The sequence below is a fragment of the Platalea leucorodia genome, assembly GCF_965183815.1.
Source record: "Platalea leucorodia genome assembly, chromosome: 2".
Taxonomy (NCBI): Eukaryota; Metazoa; Chordata; class Aves; order Pelecaniformes; family Threskiornithidae; genus Platalea; species Platalea leucorodia.
Window position 1 is genome coordinate 2,387,978 of NC_138824.1, and position 18,134 is coordinate 2,406,111.

The 18,134-nt window shown below is 39.5% G+C and overlaps 1 protein-coding gene across 1 annotated transcript in view; it reads left to right on the forward strand.

The window, feature by feature from the left end:
- FCHSD2 (FCH and double SH3 domains 2) overlaps window positions 1-18,134 on the forward strand; it is a 168,599-nt gene that overhangs the window by 114,906 nt on the left and 35,559 nt on the right. The window contains exons 9-10 of the mRNA XM_082337653.1: window positions 8,089-8,211; window positions 12,229-12,324. Of these exons, the coding sequence (XP_082193779.1) occupies window positions 8,089-8,211; window positions 12,229-12,324 (219 nt within the window). The remainder of the gene's footprint in view (window positions 1-8,088; window positions 8,212-12,228; window positions 12,325-18,134) is intronic.

The window sequence follows — 18,134 nt, forward strand, 5'->3', positions numbered from 1 at the left end:
TGAGCGGTATGGGCACATCCCTGGAATATCTTCCGCTTCCTCGCTCACAGCCGGCCGTTTCAGAACGTGCTTCTGAAGAACATGCAGTCGCGCAGGATGTTGATTTAAGAAAAAGAAAATGAAAACAAACAGGAGAAGCTAATTAGCTTGACAGCAACACTACAGCGAGACAGTTATAAAAATTCCTTAAAATGATTTTGTGTGAAACTGCAAGAAGGAGTAGAAGCCGGAGAGGTGGCAGAGGACCTTTCTGTAGGGACTCCTGAGTTATTGGGCCAAACCCTTCGTCATCTCAAGGGGGTAGGAACAGGTTGGTGGCTGAGGAGGTAGAAGAGTTGGCTCCAAGTGCAGTAAAGGCTAGCAAAGTAAAAAATGTCTGCAAGTTACTGCCCTTTTTGTCTGTTTTGGCTGATACTTTGTGTCTGACGGTGCTCGACATTCAAAGAAACTACATTGCTGCGGGAGCCGAGGACAACTGAGGTGGTCAGGACGCTTGGCTGTCCACCTCTGCTTTAGGGTTGGTATCTACTGAAATGCTTCCAGAGTGGAGCTGAAGCTGCTGTGTTACAGAGGAAGCAATCAAAAGCAGTTTTAATTGGGAAATTCAAGTGAAAGTAGTGTGGCTTTGCTGCAGTATTTAACTTTTACAAAGTGTTGAAGGGACCAGCGTGAGCAGATCAACAATATTCTGCACAGGAATGCACACATTGGGTAAGGAACAAATGCTGGTGCAACCCTGTTGTTATTTAGAGAGCTTTTTTCCCTGTTCACATCCCAGGTAGCTGCATGGCAGCCGTCGTCTAAGAAAACCCAAAAGTTTCAGTCCCATCCACCTTTTTACACTTGCCTCTTTGGAACTGGTCCCAGCTTTCGTCGCTCTGCATTTTGAGAGGCAGCTGCCTGCCCCAAATTCAACAGAGGCCTTCCTCGCTCTGTCCAGATGTGTCTTCTTTAGGATAGTTGTCTTTCCCTTTTGTGGGACCCCACTAAATTCCAGATGTTCACAGGCAGAACTGGCTAGCGTTACTTCACCAAGAATGGGTTGGATCCGGACCTCGCTATAAAGCAGGCTTATCCCTACAGCAGCTTGGGATGTGCAGGATCATCCTGGGATACAGATGGTTTTATGGCCTTAGCTTAGCGCTGTTCTGCATTGGAGGCAAAGTGTGGGGCTGTACTGCTGCGTAACTTGAAATTCTGATTTTACAGCTAAGCTTAGGTGGTCTTTTCTCCTTGTAAGCTGACAAAAGCCAGCACAAACTTTTTGATCCAGAGAAGAGGGTAGGTTTTTATCATCAGCTTTTCGTAGCAGCTTTCTCTCCTTGCACATATGGTTTAGCAGAAAAAGAGGGTTTTCATCAAGGCAAGCCTGTGAAGGGCAGGCCAGGCAGCAAGCTTCCAGTCATTTTTAAGTCAGACTTCAGACTTGGGTATCGTGATCGGTGCAGACAGTTGTTCCTACAGGACGGCAATGACTGAGAAATGCAGAAGCTGACACTGGTTTTGTGTCAGCAGATAGACGGTTGCTGCAGGCATGCTGTTCAGGGACGCTGCTCTTGCTTTGATCTCGGGTTTGTTGGTAATTTATATATAGAAGTGGTGTTTTGTTGACAAATACTCAGACCTGGTTTGCTTTCATGTTAGGATGTTTTGATGGAGAAGAAGGGTGTTTCAGCAGTGACAAGTACTGCAGCGATGGAAGCATTTAAAAAGAAAAAGGCTTAGAGAAAGCAAGCTCCTCTTCTGTACTAGGAGAAGTTGATGTCTAGAATAAATTACTACCAGGAATCAGCATTTTTAAGGGAAAATCACTGTGGAATGTAACTGTTAACTGAAAAGGATGGGTTTTCCTGACCTTCCTTCCTTTCTCTCCCAATGTCCTTGGGAAATGCTGTTCTGTATCACTGATCCGAATACTGCTGAGTTCGACAAAGGCAGCCGATTCAAGCTGTTGACTTTATTACTTCTGAGTTTTAGACGAGTTTTTAAAATTCGCTATCCTTCACTGTCAAATAATCCGAGATCCCTTGCCGCACTTGCGATAAAATAGATATGAACTACTTCTGTTTTTAACCGCTCGGAGACCCAGAAGGATGCTTAAGCTAATGTCTAGTAATAGTATAGTAATAATAATATGGTAATAATAATATAGTAATAACTCCTGTTAACAATTGTACCACTCCTTTTGAGATTCCTTTTTCTATTCTGAGGTATTGCATATAAAAGTTAAACCACTTGGAGTCTCATTTACCAAAATCATTCAACTGAAACTTCCCAGACTGCACCATCCGTGAGATCGCCCTGTTTATTTAATGGATTATGGGCATAAGTTTTAAACACAAACACTCAAAAAGCTTCACTCAGCATGCGTGTTATGTAATTTATTTTTTTTTTTAATGTTAAGTAAGAAGAAGTTTGGAGTAGTGTTACAGAAATTACAGGATGAAAAATAAGAGTCCCTGTTCTTAATGCGTTACAGGTTGTTTCCAAAACAAAACAGATCCGGGATAGATAAAACAGGATTTCCAATGCAAATGAGAATAGGGTGGTATAAGAATTTAGTTTTTATTTTTAATAAACTACCTAAAAGAGAGAGAAGGCATCTGTGAGATGGATCTCCCTTTTTATTTGAGGGGTTTGCTTTCATTACTAAAGAGGAAAATATGTCACATTACCGTGATGGCGTACCATTGCCTTCATAGAAAAGTTATCACCCCACAAACACAATGATTTTTGTTCAGTTCATTTAAAACTTTTCCTTATCTCTTCATTTTCAGACCGTAGTCTGGGTGGGGCAGGGTCAGGTCTAATTTTGGTCCCTTACCTCCACCCATGTAAGGAAATCCTTTGCCTTCAACATCAGCGATATTGTTTCCGGCAAAGGGGCGGCAGCTTACGAAGCATTTGTCAAGGCTTTTAACGCTCAGCAGAGGCAAAATTAGCCCAGGTAAACTGCTGAGTTACGATAACTCCCAAAAGGTTGGCTGTTTGCAAGTGAAAACTTCATTTCATCCCCAGCGATCGTGTCAGCGAAAGAGTGGGGTTCCAGTGAGGGTTAGGGAGTTCAAAAATCCATAAAAATACAAGTGCTTGCATTTAAAAATATAAAATTATTTCCAGGCAGTGATGATTCAGATGAGACTAGTGTAAATTAGTCAGTGAAAACCCACGGGGCTTTACAAGTGTGATTTAATTGTGGTTTTTTAACTTGGTGCTGTACGGTCCAGGTTTTGGTGCCTGGTGGATTCAGATCACTAAATGAGAGGTTTAATGCGAACAGTTGAGTTTAAACTGTAAAAATATTATGCAAAGCTTCAACATGGCTTAGCAGTTTATGCGCAAGACAAACATGAATACAGTAACAGAATAGTTCAAAAATAAATGAGATAAAATGGAAGACCTGCCCTTGCTGCCTTTGCACGACTCTGGTCTGCGCTGCGTGTGGGTCAAATAATTCCCACTTTTTCTTTGGGATTTGAGAAGGAATGAGTCTTTTAAAATAAAAAATGCGTAGTAGTTTAGCTTGTTCTCCGTCTTCTGCAAGAAATGGAAATGGTAGTTTTTAAATGGGGTATGACTGAGACCTGTAAATGTCCTAGTGAAGAGACCTCGAAGCAAGTTACGTGAATGAACACGGTACGTTCAACGCGGCGTCTTTTCTACACCGTGCGTTTTCATCTTAGGTTAAGAACAACATCCCAAAGGCAACCGCATGCACTAGCAATATCTAAAATAGGTTTTTTTACATCTTTGCTTTTGAGGAAATCTTTATAGAATGTAGAATGATTAAAGCTAGCACATACGAGTTAGAAGAGAGGTTAGTTCCTAAAACGTTTCATGTAATCTCTTGAATGAAAAAAGAAAAACCTCCTCAAAATGATGATCTAAATTGGGGCTGAAATGTTGTTCCTGGGAAAACCATGCTAGGTTATACTTGAAACTTTATCTTGAACTCAGAAGAATGTTCTTGCCCCCCCCCCCCCCCGTATGTCATTTTATTGATTTGAATTAATGTATAGGATTTCTTATAAAAACACACTTGAATCTGGTTGTGTATCCATTGCCTTTGTTAACAGTTTCAGTTTTTGTCAGTCCCCATTTCAGCCATTATCTGCTAAAGCTTGGACTCAGGCGGGGACGTAGTTTTCTACACTTAGTATGACAATTTCACTGTAAAGAAATCATTTCTTAAAAAACACTGACTTTTTTCTGTCCTTGGAAATGATAATTCTGTGGTACTTAACTTCATTTTATCTTAGTTCTGATGTCAGATTTGTTAAAAAAATATCTTGATTTCCTTTTGAGGTTGGAAGAAGACAGGTTTTTCAGCCTGATTGTACTACAGTAAGTGATTTAGTAATCTTTTGAGATTCAGAAAGAGAACAAAAGCCATTGTAGTGAAATAATGCGTGTTGGGTTTTTTTGATTTTTTTTTTTTTCCCCAGTTTCCTCTTCAAGTTGCATGATCAGAAATTTCGAAAAGAGTTTTTATTTCAAACCTAAATTGTGACGTTCGGTGGTTTGGGTCAGAGCTCTTGTAAGTAAATGAGATTCAGATTAGGTATTCTAAAGTCCCACATGAATGTTAATTTATAGCATATCGTTCAGCAAGTCAAATCTTTTGTTTTAATATTAACATAGCCAGCTTGATATAACAATTACCATTTTATAGAATGACTAGATACACGATCATTGAAAGCAATTTGTAACCAACCAGCTCTCTGATCCTGTAACTGATGGGATCGTCACTTTTTCTGTGCGCCAGTGGGTTTTTAGCACGTGTTGGAGCTGCGCGCTCGGCCGGGGTTTACTTGGCTGACAAATGTGCCTGTCTTGTATTGCGCTGACTTTAATAACTTCAATTCTGGCAGCTCTCATCGGTATTTAAGAACTTCATCATATTGAAACCGCTTTTAATTAATGAAAGGAAAAAGGCTGTAATGCAGTTTTCACATGCTGACAGATTTGTATGCTTCCTAATGTTTTGCCACGCTTTTCTTTGATGTTCTTTCTTAGATATCTTTCTTGTGTATCTCTATATCACATTGGGGGGGTAGTCTGGCATTTTAGCACAAACCTTCAGGGCCGTGCTCATTGCAAGAGGAGCAGGGAAATAATAAAAGTTAATATTTAAATATAAAGTTAATATTTAAATATTTAAATATCTTTTTATATTCCTAGAACTACAGAATACAGCTGCAGATGCATTAATTCCTAATGCTCGGTAGTTCATAGTTGCAGAGAATAAACACGTGTTGAGATGGGCTTCGTCTCACCCAGCTGTCTGTGACCACCGTGTCGCCGTGTCTATCTAAGCTAATTGTCCCGGCGCTATTTACGGTCAGTGAAGAGGAACAGGCACTTAGCATGCTGCGTTTCATCTGACCTATTTTAGCCATCTATCTTAGAGGGAGATGAATCACACCCCAGCAGTACCAACTTCTCTCCGTTGACTCTAAAAAGGACCTGGAGTGACAAACTCCGACGTAGATGTCTGCACTGTAGAAGTCTTTAAGTTAAATGACATGAACCCCTCCTGCTGGGTTTAACATAAAAAGAACATATGGGCTTGATATGAAAGCGGGGGGGCGAGCTCTGAAATACTCCTTTATAGCATACTGGAATGATAAAATCACAGCTGCTTTGCAAACTGAGCATTTATAATTGCTTTACCAAGTTTAAACTATTTATTTACATTTATTAGCAGAGTTGCGCTGCAGCCCGCGGTTTGATCTGAAAAGCTTTAGGAACAGATACGAGCGATCATAAAAATCTGCAAGTTCCGTTTTTGGGGAGTTTCAGGTTTGTCACGGTCGTGCAGCACTTCTCCCCAGAGCACAACCCGTCTTGGCAATTTTATACATCATTTGTATTCTCTGAAAGCGCAAGGCAGACCTGCGCTGGGGCCTGTACGTATTCCATGTGAAAATAAATGCCCTTGAAATGGGATGGCGCTCGTATAACCATGATCCTGAGGGCTCATCCCTTTGGTGTTATAAAAGCACACGAAGTGTTAAAATCCTCGTGCTAACCTAGGACTGTGCCTTAGGAACCAAATACGCATTGCAAGATGAATTCCGGTAAAGCTGTGCCGATACCAGGAGAGGCAAGGATTGAGGCTGCATCCGTGTATCGCTGTAGGTTTTTATGGATTTGCGGTAGGGAATTTCCTGACCTCTTTGTCAAATGGACATCCCAGCCATGAGCTCACATTATATAATTATTTTAATAAGATTTCTTTTTTAAAAAACGATGCTTAACAGCGTATTTGGTAGAGCTGACATCGCTTGTGAGAGCCTGGAGAAGTTAACCTCTAGCTCTTTCCCCGCCGTAGGGTGGCCTGAGGGAGCCGGGGGCCTCCAGAGGCTGCCCCGGCTGCTGACCCCGGAGGCCGGCCCTTGGAGGGAGCCGGCCACGCTGGCGGGCCTGAAAGAAATTCCCGTGTTTTCTGATGGCCGGGGCTTCTGCACTGGCAAGTCGGAGGCAGGTTTAACGTCTAAGGGTGAAGAAAAAAATCCGCCTGTGCTAGGAGCGTCTTTACACTTGGTAGGTGGAGGATGAAGAAAACAGTTCAGTATGAAGTGGATTTTAGATATGCAATTCTGGACACGAGAATTCCAGTAGCACAATTTTATTATTTTCCTTAAAGCATCCTTCACTAAGGATGTCCGTCTGTTAAGTTTTAATTTCATCTGGTGTGTGCTGATGGCGGGAAGATCGCTTCTGCTGTTCGTCGTCCGTTCTGGGTGATTTGTGGCTGCCTTACGCGTCTCTGTTAACCCCCTCTTAAACGCTGGGCTTGATTTTGCTGGGGCAGAAACTATTTCGTAAGACTTCCACAATTTCACCTCCCCCCCCGCCCCCCCGCCCCGACTTTTCGAAATGATTTAAATAGTCAAATGCAATTTTATATAGAAATGCATTCTTGAATTTGATGAGATCTGGTGTACGCTATTTCAATGAAGATACTGTTTAAATGGATACCTGTGAAATTTGGTATATTTAAATATATGTTATTAATATGTATATTATTAATTATATCTATAGAAAATATATACTTATATATACATATACACACATATAATATTTTTATATATTTATTATATATATTTATATATTATATACATTTATTTATATATATATTTATATATATATATATATATATATAAAAAGAGAAGGGCTAAAGTCGAGGAGCAAGAGTAAACTTACCCTCGACACAAAAATCTCAAAGAGGAAATAAAACACCTCAACACCTACACAAGGACGGGAGAGGAAAAAATTTATATATATATGTGTGTATATATATATAAAAAATATATATAATATATATTTAAATATATCCAGAGTCCAATGTTTAAATGAAATTGTCAGTCACTTGCAAAGTCGTACATGTTTAATACAGAACTTACGTTAAACCTACGTGTAACCTAGGCCACGCGATGCAATTTTATGGCTCTGGTTACAACAGGACTTGTGAGTTTAAACTTTGCTGTCATCCTCTGGTAACGACTGAGTTTATGGTACGTTTTTGTTATGTATTTGGTATTTCTGTGCACAAAAGAGAGAGATGGTGCTTACGTGCAATGGCAGCTCTGGATCAGCAGTTTTTAATAAGCGAATAGCTGCATATCTGAAGGTGTTGGGTGTCTCGGTGCTGTCGTTCGGAGCGGGGTGCGGGGACTTGACCCGTGCTCTGGCCGCTCCAAGCCCCGTAGCCTTGCAGTGACTGGGTCCCTCTCCTGACATGGGCGACATCTCCCTGAGCGTAGTCCCTCAGGCAGCCCTGACCGCCCAGTTGTGCTATGGCCGTATGGCACAACTGGATGGCAATCCCTGACCGGAGCGGGAGATCGGTGCGGTGCTCTGTGGTGCCATCTAATGGAAATAAAGCACTGTCCTTCCTCCTTGTCCAAAATGGGAGATGGCCACCTGTCACTCTCCAGGCTAATAATTATAGGTGAATACGCGGTAAAAGACATCCTGTGAGCATCTTGCAAATCTAAACGTATTAATAAAATCATATACAAAAGTACACGTTCCTTTTCTTACTTTCTTTCTTAATTTTCTCAAATTCTTTCCCTCATACAGGCTCTTGATGGAAATATATATGATCACCTTAAGGATTATTTAATGGCATTCAGCAGGACTGAACTAGAGACATGCCAAGCTGTACAAAACACATTCCAGTTTTTACTGGAGACTTCCAGCAGGGTGAGTTTTTACTGAATGAGCCTTTGTAACTGAATACTTACAGCGTATATAAGCTCCCAGGCTTAAGATTTGCTTCCAAAATAATGACAAAACTGAATGGTTATTATTTTTGGTTACTCCTGAGCGGTATTAAGTTAAAAGAAACTAGACAGTTTTCCTGGGGTGAATTTTTCCTATTGCCACCCAGATTGCGTTCTCATGAGTGCATTTACACAGTGCCAGATCTTCAGAGAAGAGCAGTCAAGAGATGTTCAGTTGTACTCCCTCTGCGTGTTTGGAAAGAGAAATTGCACCTGAGTTCTGCACTGGGTAATCTGGAACGGCATTAGTCATCCAGCACAGTAAAGCCCTGTGAAACTGTTTGGATCATTTCTTAATAATTGACTGTCAGCTTAAAAACCAAAATATTACGGCGTTTTCTCCTTTGAATTAAGAATGGCAAATACAGAAAACAAATTAGAGTCTTGTCATAGACGTGGTTGACTTGCTCTGTCGAGCAACCAGAATCAGGAATACGTGATCACTTCCAGGATAATTTTGATACTTAAATAATTCATCTGCTGGGCTAAAAAAAAAAAAAAAAAAAAAAAAATTGCCAGTGAGCTCAAACGAGCTGCTTTGTTGCAGTCATAATATTCCTTTATACATAATATTCCTTTATACATATACCTTAACCACCCGCACAGAAACAGAGCTCGTTTATGCAGGGACTTAGGTAGAAACAACGTATTTAACACGTTCCTTATTCACCTGCAAGCATGCTAACTCGCAGCTTGTTAGATATAAAGTGAGCGGATTGAAAATTGGCTTTGCGCTACCTTGTCTTTGAATTTACTTGGCAGCAACTGTAAAGATAATGAAAATACCATTTTATCTTCTGTTGGAAAAGGACTTTCAATAATTTACCTTGGTGTGTATCATTCAGGTTGGCTTAAAATACCTTCCCCCAAAATGCTGGTTTTGTGTCTTTTAACTAAACATGCTTATATGTAGTGTCTACATATTTGTAATTAATTTCTCCATGTTGTGTTCAGTGCTGTGATCACGTATGTTTGTGTGCGCTGAGCTTGTGATGGCTTGTGTTAGCAAGCCTCTGTGTGGCCAGAAGCCTGCAGGTCTGGCTTGTTTTCTACAGTAACGTCATGTCGTATGTTTGAGGAAAATTGTTCTGTTTCTGCTTTACTAAGTTAGTACAATGCCTGGAGAATGAACAAAAATGTAAATACAGCTGTCAGGCCTGAACAGGATTTTTACAACTGGTTTATAGCTCGTCAGCACCAATTTTCTTGAAGTTCAAGAATGCAGAGAAGAAAAATTTGGATCACGTTACTACTGAAAACGTGTGTCTTGCTCTGAAATGCTAAACGCATTAATCAGTGGCTTATTCCACGGATACAGGCTTTGCTCATCCTTTCTGTTGAACTTGAAGCAATTCCTGTAGGTCCACGTTGCAGGAATCGGCTCAAAAAGGAGAGGTGAATCCGGACTGGAAACTCTATAGCAAAAGCTATGCATGTGTTTCAAAAGTAGCTTGAGTGTTAAACATGTAACAAATTTGTTAGCAATTTAGTAATTTGGAATAAAAACCAGCTTGCTACCAAAGCAAAGATTTAAATATTTATTGTGGTTTTTTAGTACTTCACCTGTTCTTTGTTAGTTTGAAGTACAAGATCACAAGCTTGCCAAGCTACGTTGAGAAGACACTTCAGATCGTCAGTAGAAATGCTTTCGTTTTTCCATCTGAACTATAGTTCTGTTTACAGGGTGGAATTAAATTACATTTGCCTCAGAACGAGCCAAGTTGCTTCCCAGAAGTGCCTGCTTGCCTCCTGAACGTCGGAGAGCCGGAGGTGGCTGCTTCGGATGGGCAGGGCTGTGCTGAAGGCAGCTGCTCAGGAGGCTGCCGGTCACCTCCTGCTGATGCAGATTGAGGGAAACATCTCAAAACAAAGTTTTCTGTACAAAATGAAGGGTTTTCACAGTTTGTCGTAGCACCGTTTGTTGTTTCTGCTAGATTGGGTGACCCATGTCATCCCTCTGGCATGCCCAGGAAATATTGCCCTCTGAGCATATGAAAATGCAATTTAACTTCCTTTTCATTTGAACAGTCTTATTCAAGACTTCTTGCACTTCTCTTTTGGAAAAAATCTGATTTTCTTTGGAACATTTTCTGAAATTCCATTCGCTGTTTTGAATAACATTTCTGTGATGTTTCTGGTAAGAAGCTTCACCAACCTAGAGCAAATAATTTCATTTATGCACGTCTCTGACTATGCTTTCTTTCTGCATATGGTATATATTTAACATTTTATTTCAAGTCTGTTTTAACATGTCAACTGACATTGACTTCATAAAGAAACTGCGTGAGAACATTGATTTAATTTCTGAATAACAGGAAATCTGTTCAGAGGAGTTGCTGCTTAATCCTGAGAATACTGCGTTGCTTAGGAGTCTTTTTATTTTCTTTTCAACGATTGCCAACTGCATGGTGCAAAATGCTCCGGGGTGTTGGTTTGCTGGACTTGCGGACTCTCCCAAGTCTCACGTTATGACAACAGTCGTTCTCATTCGTCACTGTCGTTGCTTTGAGGGAAAATGTCTTAAAAGTGCTGTTGTTAAAGATGGGGTTTGTTCTTTGAAGAACTGAGTTGCTTTTGAGTTGGAGGTCTGCAGCGAAAGCTGATTGCATTAAAATAACTGTATATATTTTCATGCCCTCCGTGGACACTTTGGGGTTTTTTTCTAATTGAAGTTGGTTTAAAATAGTTTCGCGTGTTTGGCGTGGCACGGAGCGGCGTGCCTTGGGCAGTGTTCACGCGTGTCTACAGGACGGTGTGAAGACGGGAGCTGTTTAACACGAATGCTCTCGATGGCGCGGCCGGTGCTGAGCATCCTCTGAAGCTGCAGCTCATTCCTCCTGTAGTATTTTCCAAATTTCTGTTTATGGCAATTCCTAATACGCCCTCCCTGTGTGCCTTCTCTGTATGTTTTCTGCGCATTTGAATGTGTTTACGTTCAACTGCTCAAATTGATGCAGTAATTATGTACTTTACTGTTTTAAATGAGTGCATTATTGGCCCTGGAGGACTATTTACTTTCTTTAACTGAAGATTAATTTTTTACAGTTCAGTATTTCGGTAACACAAGCATCAACATTTTGATGCATTAGAGAAGATGTTGTGTTTACCATTGTATATACGGCGTAATCAGAATTCTCGGTCATACACAATGCTGCTGCCATTTCTGGATAAATACCATCTTTATTATACGCTTCTGTACATTTAAATCCTCGGTTTGGTAGTAGATTTTTATAATTTCAGGCTGCTATTTATGCGTTTTCATCAATTGAAGCAGTGAATACTCTCTAGAGTTCTTCAACCAGTGATGCTATTTTTTCATATTGCAATCACTGACTTTTTCTTCATAAATATGTGTAAATTGTGACATAAGAGATTTGTTTAGGGATACGTATCGTGCTATCTGAAATGTATCATTAAACAAATTTAGTAGCTGAATTAGTTTTGGTTCAGCAAAATGCAAGCTATGAGAGTTTTCTCTGAAAGCAATTTAATATGAAGAGATGAATTTTGCAACTGATTTTGTATGCATTATTCCAAATAGTCTTTTCAGCTCCTGCAACTAATAATTTTGTGTAAAAATAAGACATTTCAGCTTAAGAAGGAACTGTGTACAAGAAATTATCCCCAAGAGGAGAGAAAAATATTTCTGGTAGTGACACCACATACTGTATACTCGACAGTTGGCTTTTTTCCCCTCGTTTTGCCTTTGTGGGATTTTTTGTGGGTTAATGGTGGGTACTTTTTAGCTCTTTGCTGTCCCGTGTGTGTCCTACCGGTCACTTCTGAATAACGTGGGGACGGCCCAGAATCAGGTCCTGGATTGCCTTTTGTTGCATTCCCGGTTCTGTCTCCCTTTGAAATAGTGTACTAATTTTACTGTCGCATGTTTTTAAGTTTGCAAAAGAACGGATCTAAGTGGCATTTGTTATTTTCTCAGGTGGTGCGGGATTACAATCTCCAGCTGTTTTTACAGGAGAACTCTGTGTTTCACAAACCGCAGCCTTTCCAGTTCCAACCAAGTGACAGTGACACTGTAAGAACCCCGCTGAATTCCTTGATTTATTTGTTCTTGCTCTATTTTTACGAACGTTGTTATAAATGGGTAAGAGAATAGTGCTCACGGGTATCCTAGTCTGCCTTAACCTCATGCTGTATTTTTGGAAAAGCAAGGGAAAGTGGCCTGATTCCGCCAGCTCTGCTTGCAGTAGGTGGGTAATCATAACAAAAGCATCAGAATGGCTCAACGTCATCCACAGAAGAGCAGAATCTTTTTGATTTCCAGGTTGTGACTAGCAGTCCTGTGTTTCTCTGCTTTCAGCCTAATTCTTACTACGTTCTGTTAGCTTTTTATCGTGCTGCTGAGGTTCTCATAATAGTCGCTAATACTGGGCTGCAACATGTGTGATGCTATGCCAAATAAAGTGTCCGTATAGCTCTAAATTATTTAATGAATATTTATACATACATGCAAGAAGTTATTGCTTTAGAAAGAATATTGTTAAAACATTGCATTGCAAAATAATCTCGGAAAATATTATTTCGGTGCATATGTTGCTTCCAAAGCAATCATTAATGACACTAAAGCTGAGTAAATCAGAGTATGCAAATACATTTCCAAAGAGCACTTTAAAAACAGTGGATTGCTGATGTCCCACCAACATTATTAACGTTATTTTAAGAAATAACAGTTTAGAATAAGTCTAGATCTTTAAAAAAGTTAACCTCGTGCAGCTTTTTATTACTTGAATTCATTACTAAACTGATTTGGAGAGAAATGCCTTGATCTCCAGTTCAGGTGATTAAATTCAAGAACGCTGTGAATAGATACGCAAGAGGGATTTTTCCAGACATACTAACATCTGTAACACCGTTTGCTTTGTCTTTCTGTTTTAACAACCTGTGATTTTGATTTTTTTCCCCCCACCTTCTTTGTATAGAGCCAGTTATTCACGTAAAGTTTTTGGTTGTTCTTAATACAGTGAGCAGAATCTTTCTAACTGTTTTTGCCCTGCCTTTCTAACCTTTGCTGCTGTGTGTTTTCATCCTTGTGCAATCTCCGCACCTAGAGTTTTAATGCAGTTCAGCTGGTGGATATTGAGCCCTCACCTGTCAGTGCTATGAGAATGACGATAGCAGAGGTATATGACAGTATTTACGATCAGCCTTTGGCGTTTGTGTCGTTATCGGTACGCATGTGGCTCGGGATGCTGAATTTACACTCCCTGGAAAGGTGGCAACAGAATGCATAATATATATATATATATAAAATGAAAAAAAAAAAAAGCTTTTTCCACGATGAGATTTAAGTTAAAGAAGGAAAAAGCGATTTAACTCTGTTATTTGTGGGGATCAGCTTCGCGCTTATCTTTTGCACTTGCACAACATTAGTAATTGATATTCTAATCTTTTGGGGGCATGAATTAAAATTTCACAGCTCAAGATAGTGATGTGTATAATTGGTTACTTCTCTAATGTGAATGGGGAAGCTTGTATAACAACTGGAGGCTATTAGTACGCACTGATGAAATGCAGTCCCATTACTAATTTAATTTTGTTCTTTTTCCAGAGGGCTATCCCCATGTAAAACAGCACTGTAATTCACTCTTATTAAACTCTTCAACGTTAAAAATTACATGATTCTTTGCCACGGCGCTTGTGTGGTCTGACAGAGTACATGCGCCCTGCCTGTACTGCTGAACTTCAGGAGCTTTTTAGAAGGCAACGAGTGGGTCGTCCCTGCCTAAAGCTGTCTCCGTACCTCAGCTGCAGTGACTCCTTTACTCAGCTAACCCCCTTGGGCTGTGGAAGGACCGCAGTTCTTCCTTGCGCTGCATTTTTTGAGCTTCTAGCTGCTTAGGCTGCAACCGGTTTTCACAAAAATAAATGAATTATGCAGGCTTCTTCATGATCCGTAGACTTATGCTCAGCTGCCAGGATCCTACCTGGGCACTCGCAGGTTACACATTCACCATCTTTAATCAATAAGTACAAGAGAATGAGGGCTTTTGCTCAGGCTTTTGAATTTGTCAGAACTTGTATGTTTTCTAATTAATCGAACGGCATTTAATTGAAGAACAATTATCAAGCATTCTTTTGCCACGTATTCTCTTTGTAGATGATCTGCAGAGATTTATCAGTTGGCTTTTCGTTTTTGTGGGTTATGCATGATAATTTTCACACCGAAGACTAACACTGAAAGAAATATAAGTAGAGTGATTAATACATCTAATCAAATATTTAATATTAACCTTTTCCAAGAACAAAGTATGGCCTCTCTTCAGACTAAATACCTGATACGCTGTGGCTTGGGTCCAAGTTTGGAGCATTTAAATATTACTGGAATGAAATTGTGAATATTGCAGGGAAGAAGAATGTTATAAACAATGTGGATGTGGAGCTCAGCTGTAGGAAAAGCTCTGAATGCTTTCATAAAGTCTGGTTTTACCTGGTCCGTCTCAAAATTTTGTTTTATGAGGGGAGAGCTGTTGCCGAAGAATAACGTAGAATGGATTGCCATGCAATCCTTGAGTCGGGTACAAAGCCCACGGCGCAATTTCCTTTCAAAATACTCTCAACGTGCACAGTCAGAGCCTCCAAAAGAGACTGCTGCTAAGAAGGGTAACTATGAAATGGTTTTCCATCCATTTTCAGGATTTTTTGTTTCCCCAACATCACACTAACACTGGCTGAAACGTAGACTCTCGAGTGTCCACAAAGAGAAGCCCACTACAAAACATTTTACATCAATCAGCTGGTTTCCATTATCTAAAAAAATTGTTTGGAGCTTAACTTCCCACATTTGTTCATGTTACTAAATTATTTAGATTTTTTCAGTGTCTTGGTTAATTTTGACTGACATAAATTCATTTTTTTAAAAGAGGAAGTTTTAAAAATTTTTTAAAACAATTTTCCTTTAAGGCAATGGTTTGTTTTAAAAGTATTCAGTAAGAAATCGTTGATAAATTCCCAACCAGCTTTAATCCTTTCAATAAATGAATTCACAGAATGGATTGGGCCTTTACCAACAGCAAGATGGAAAAAATAGAAATGTCTTTTGAAATACCTTTAGCCTCACAAGAAAATCCAGTCAGCACAGGCTGACCTTACACGGAGGCTGCTACTGTTTTCAGTGCAGTGACAGTTTAATCACCAAACATCCTCCCGCGAGGCAAACGATATTTATTAAGTCGGCAGAAATCTATTGCGTTGAAAACATACCGTCCCCGTGCCTCGCAGATAAGCCCTAGCCATAAGGACAGGGCAAAATATAAAGGAAATTAGCCAGCTTTTCTCTCTTTCCTGTTTGGAAAAGGTTCTTTTTCCTTGAACCGCCTGTTATCACGTGAGAAAATGGGCCAGGCGGCAAAAAGCACGGCCGTAGTGCGGGAGGGTGGCGGCAACAAAAAGCTGACGCTGCACTTTTGAGGTCTTTTTCCTGTTTTTGACGTACGTGTTGCCTGTGAGTCTCCCCTGTACATTACTGATGCCGTCGTTTTCTTTGAGCACGTAAGTAAAAATGTAGCCAAATCTTATTTGTATGACAGCTTATCGACACGACAAAAATAGATTTTTCTCACTGTAATTTGCAGAAAAACAACATCTCGGTAAGATCAGTGGAAAGTTCTGGAGTTTCGCCCCTCGGTACTTGGATGTACAAGTTTATGGATAGATTGTGAGAATAGGGAGGAATTTCACTATCGTACGCAGAACAATGTCTTGAATTTCTGAGCAGTTTATGTTAAGCTGTATAATATAAGTTGTATAGGCCATACTTACCAAAGGACATCATTCTTGGTTGTGGCGAGGCACGTCTGCTCAGCTCCGCAAGCGCTCAGGGGTTTGGAAGTAGACAGAAATTACTGTGTAAATGGGAGTGAGGGCTCTACTTTGTCAGACTTTACTTTTAGCAGGATTCTGTGCATGCGTACAGAGGCAGAGGTATTTACACATTTCAGCATTTACTCTTGAATTTATTTAAATATTTAAAATGTATTTAAAACTTATTTAGTATTCAATATGTTTAAATATTTTAAAATTCCTTAGTTTTCTAAATAACGTTATATTCTATTTTTATAATTATTGAATATAAATATTTGAAGTTTGATATAAATACTTAAACACAAAAATGTTCATTAAATATAAACTGCTAGTAAAAAATAACAACTTGGGTAAGTAAGCCCAAACTAAACAAGAATACGCTACTTTTTCTGTATTTAGAGTAGTCTGTTCTTTAATACCAGAACAAAGTGATTGTTTTTAACTCTTACTTTTCTGAAGCTAAATGCGCCAAAAAAAGTTATGATTGAATTTTGTCAAAGTCTAAAGCATTAGGAGTTACTGCCGAGGAGAAGGACAGGCGTTCAGAGAAGGAAACGTGGGCAAGTGGGAGTGTGTGTGGCCACCATGACTAAAACCGATTTTACTTAATCCCCCCACCTCAGTCATGGTTACAATAAGGTCTGAGACATAATACTGGTATTTGAGGTTGATATTGAGCGTTTAATTGGAAGGAAGGGGAAAGTCCACACCCTAGCGTTACTGGCTGTCTTATCCAGGGTTGAATTTTGACATCATTTCTGACTTAAGTATAATGAGCTAAAATTGGCTCACTACCTAATTGATTTTATTTGAATTTCGAGAGAATGCTGCTAGCAATCTTTTTTTTACAGTCAGGAAACACCGTTTAAGGAAAGCTCTGAATAATTTCTAACGGTGAGACTAGAGAGGAGAAGTCCTGCTCTAAAGAAGTGGCCACTTAACAAATAGATCTTTGTTTATATTGCATGGAAAATACCCATGAAATGAACTTCTCTGTGTCAAAGTTGATTCAAAAAGTACTCTTTTTTTCCTTTGGTTGCCTAACGAGAGCAATTTTTCTATATTTCTAGTTGTAATAGAATGCACTATAGATTTTTGGAAAAGTTGGATGTGAATGCAGCTGCTGCGATAGCTGAGGCAAATAAGAATAATTATGAGGGTGAGAATGGAAATACACCAACAAAAATATACTGCACTCTAATATCAAAATTAATTTCAGTGAGAAGATTAAATACTTGTAAAAATAAATAAGATTAAAATAAAAAAAATATTTGTGGCTTTTAATTTCTGCTATATAACAGAAGTGCTTAATACAAAAACATCAGGCACTAGGAACAGCAAAGTTGTATTAATCGCTGACATTTAACAAAAAACAGTACTTTTAACATTCTAGTCTTTCAAAATAAAAAAAAAAAAAACAGAGCTGGGAAAAAACAGAGCTACCACCTTTAGAGTAACCCTATCCTAACAGGTCTGGCATCAGCTGCTGCCACAGTCTGGGTGCACAGTGTGTTTCAGAGGAGATTTCTAGCTAATGGCCATTTGGAGGTTAGTTGTGAGCCCCCAAAATAATGATTGAACCAGAATTTAAAAATAAGCAACCCCCTAAAAACCAACTGGATAAATTATTTCATACATATGGCAGTACCACTGTTCCTTTCGTGGGTGCTTTTAGTGAGGAGAGTTACGGTTACAGCAGATGCCAGACAATAGCTTCAATATTTGTTGGGATTTAAATATTTTGGTATAGAAAAAAAATTCTAATTTACTAAATAAAATATTGAGTAAAAACCCACGCGATGGTGGTAGGACTATTTTTCAGCCCAGATGGTGTCAAAAAGTCCCCGGATCCCCTTTCTCTGTTCAGATATCCCAGAACCATCTTTCTTGTGATAAGTTTAAATGTAATTATTTTCTTTACTCCCTGCCTGGTAGGATGTTCCTAATCCTTCTGCCCCCCCAGCACTCACCGGTGCAAGAAGAGATGTTAATTTATTAGATTAAAAAGCAGAATGTGGTTACACA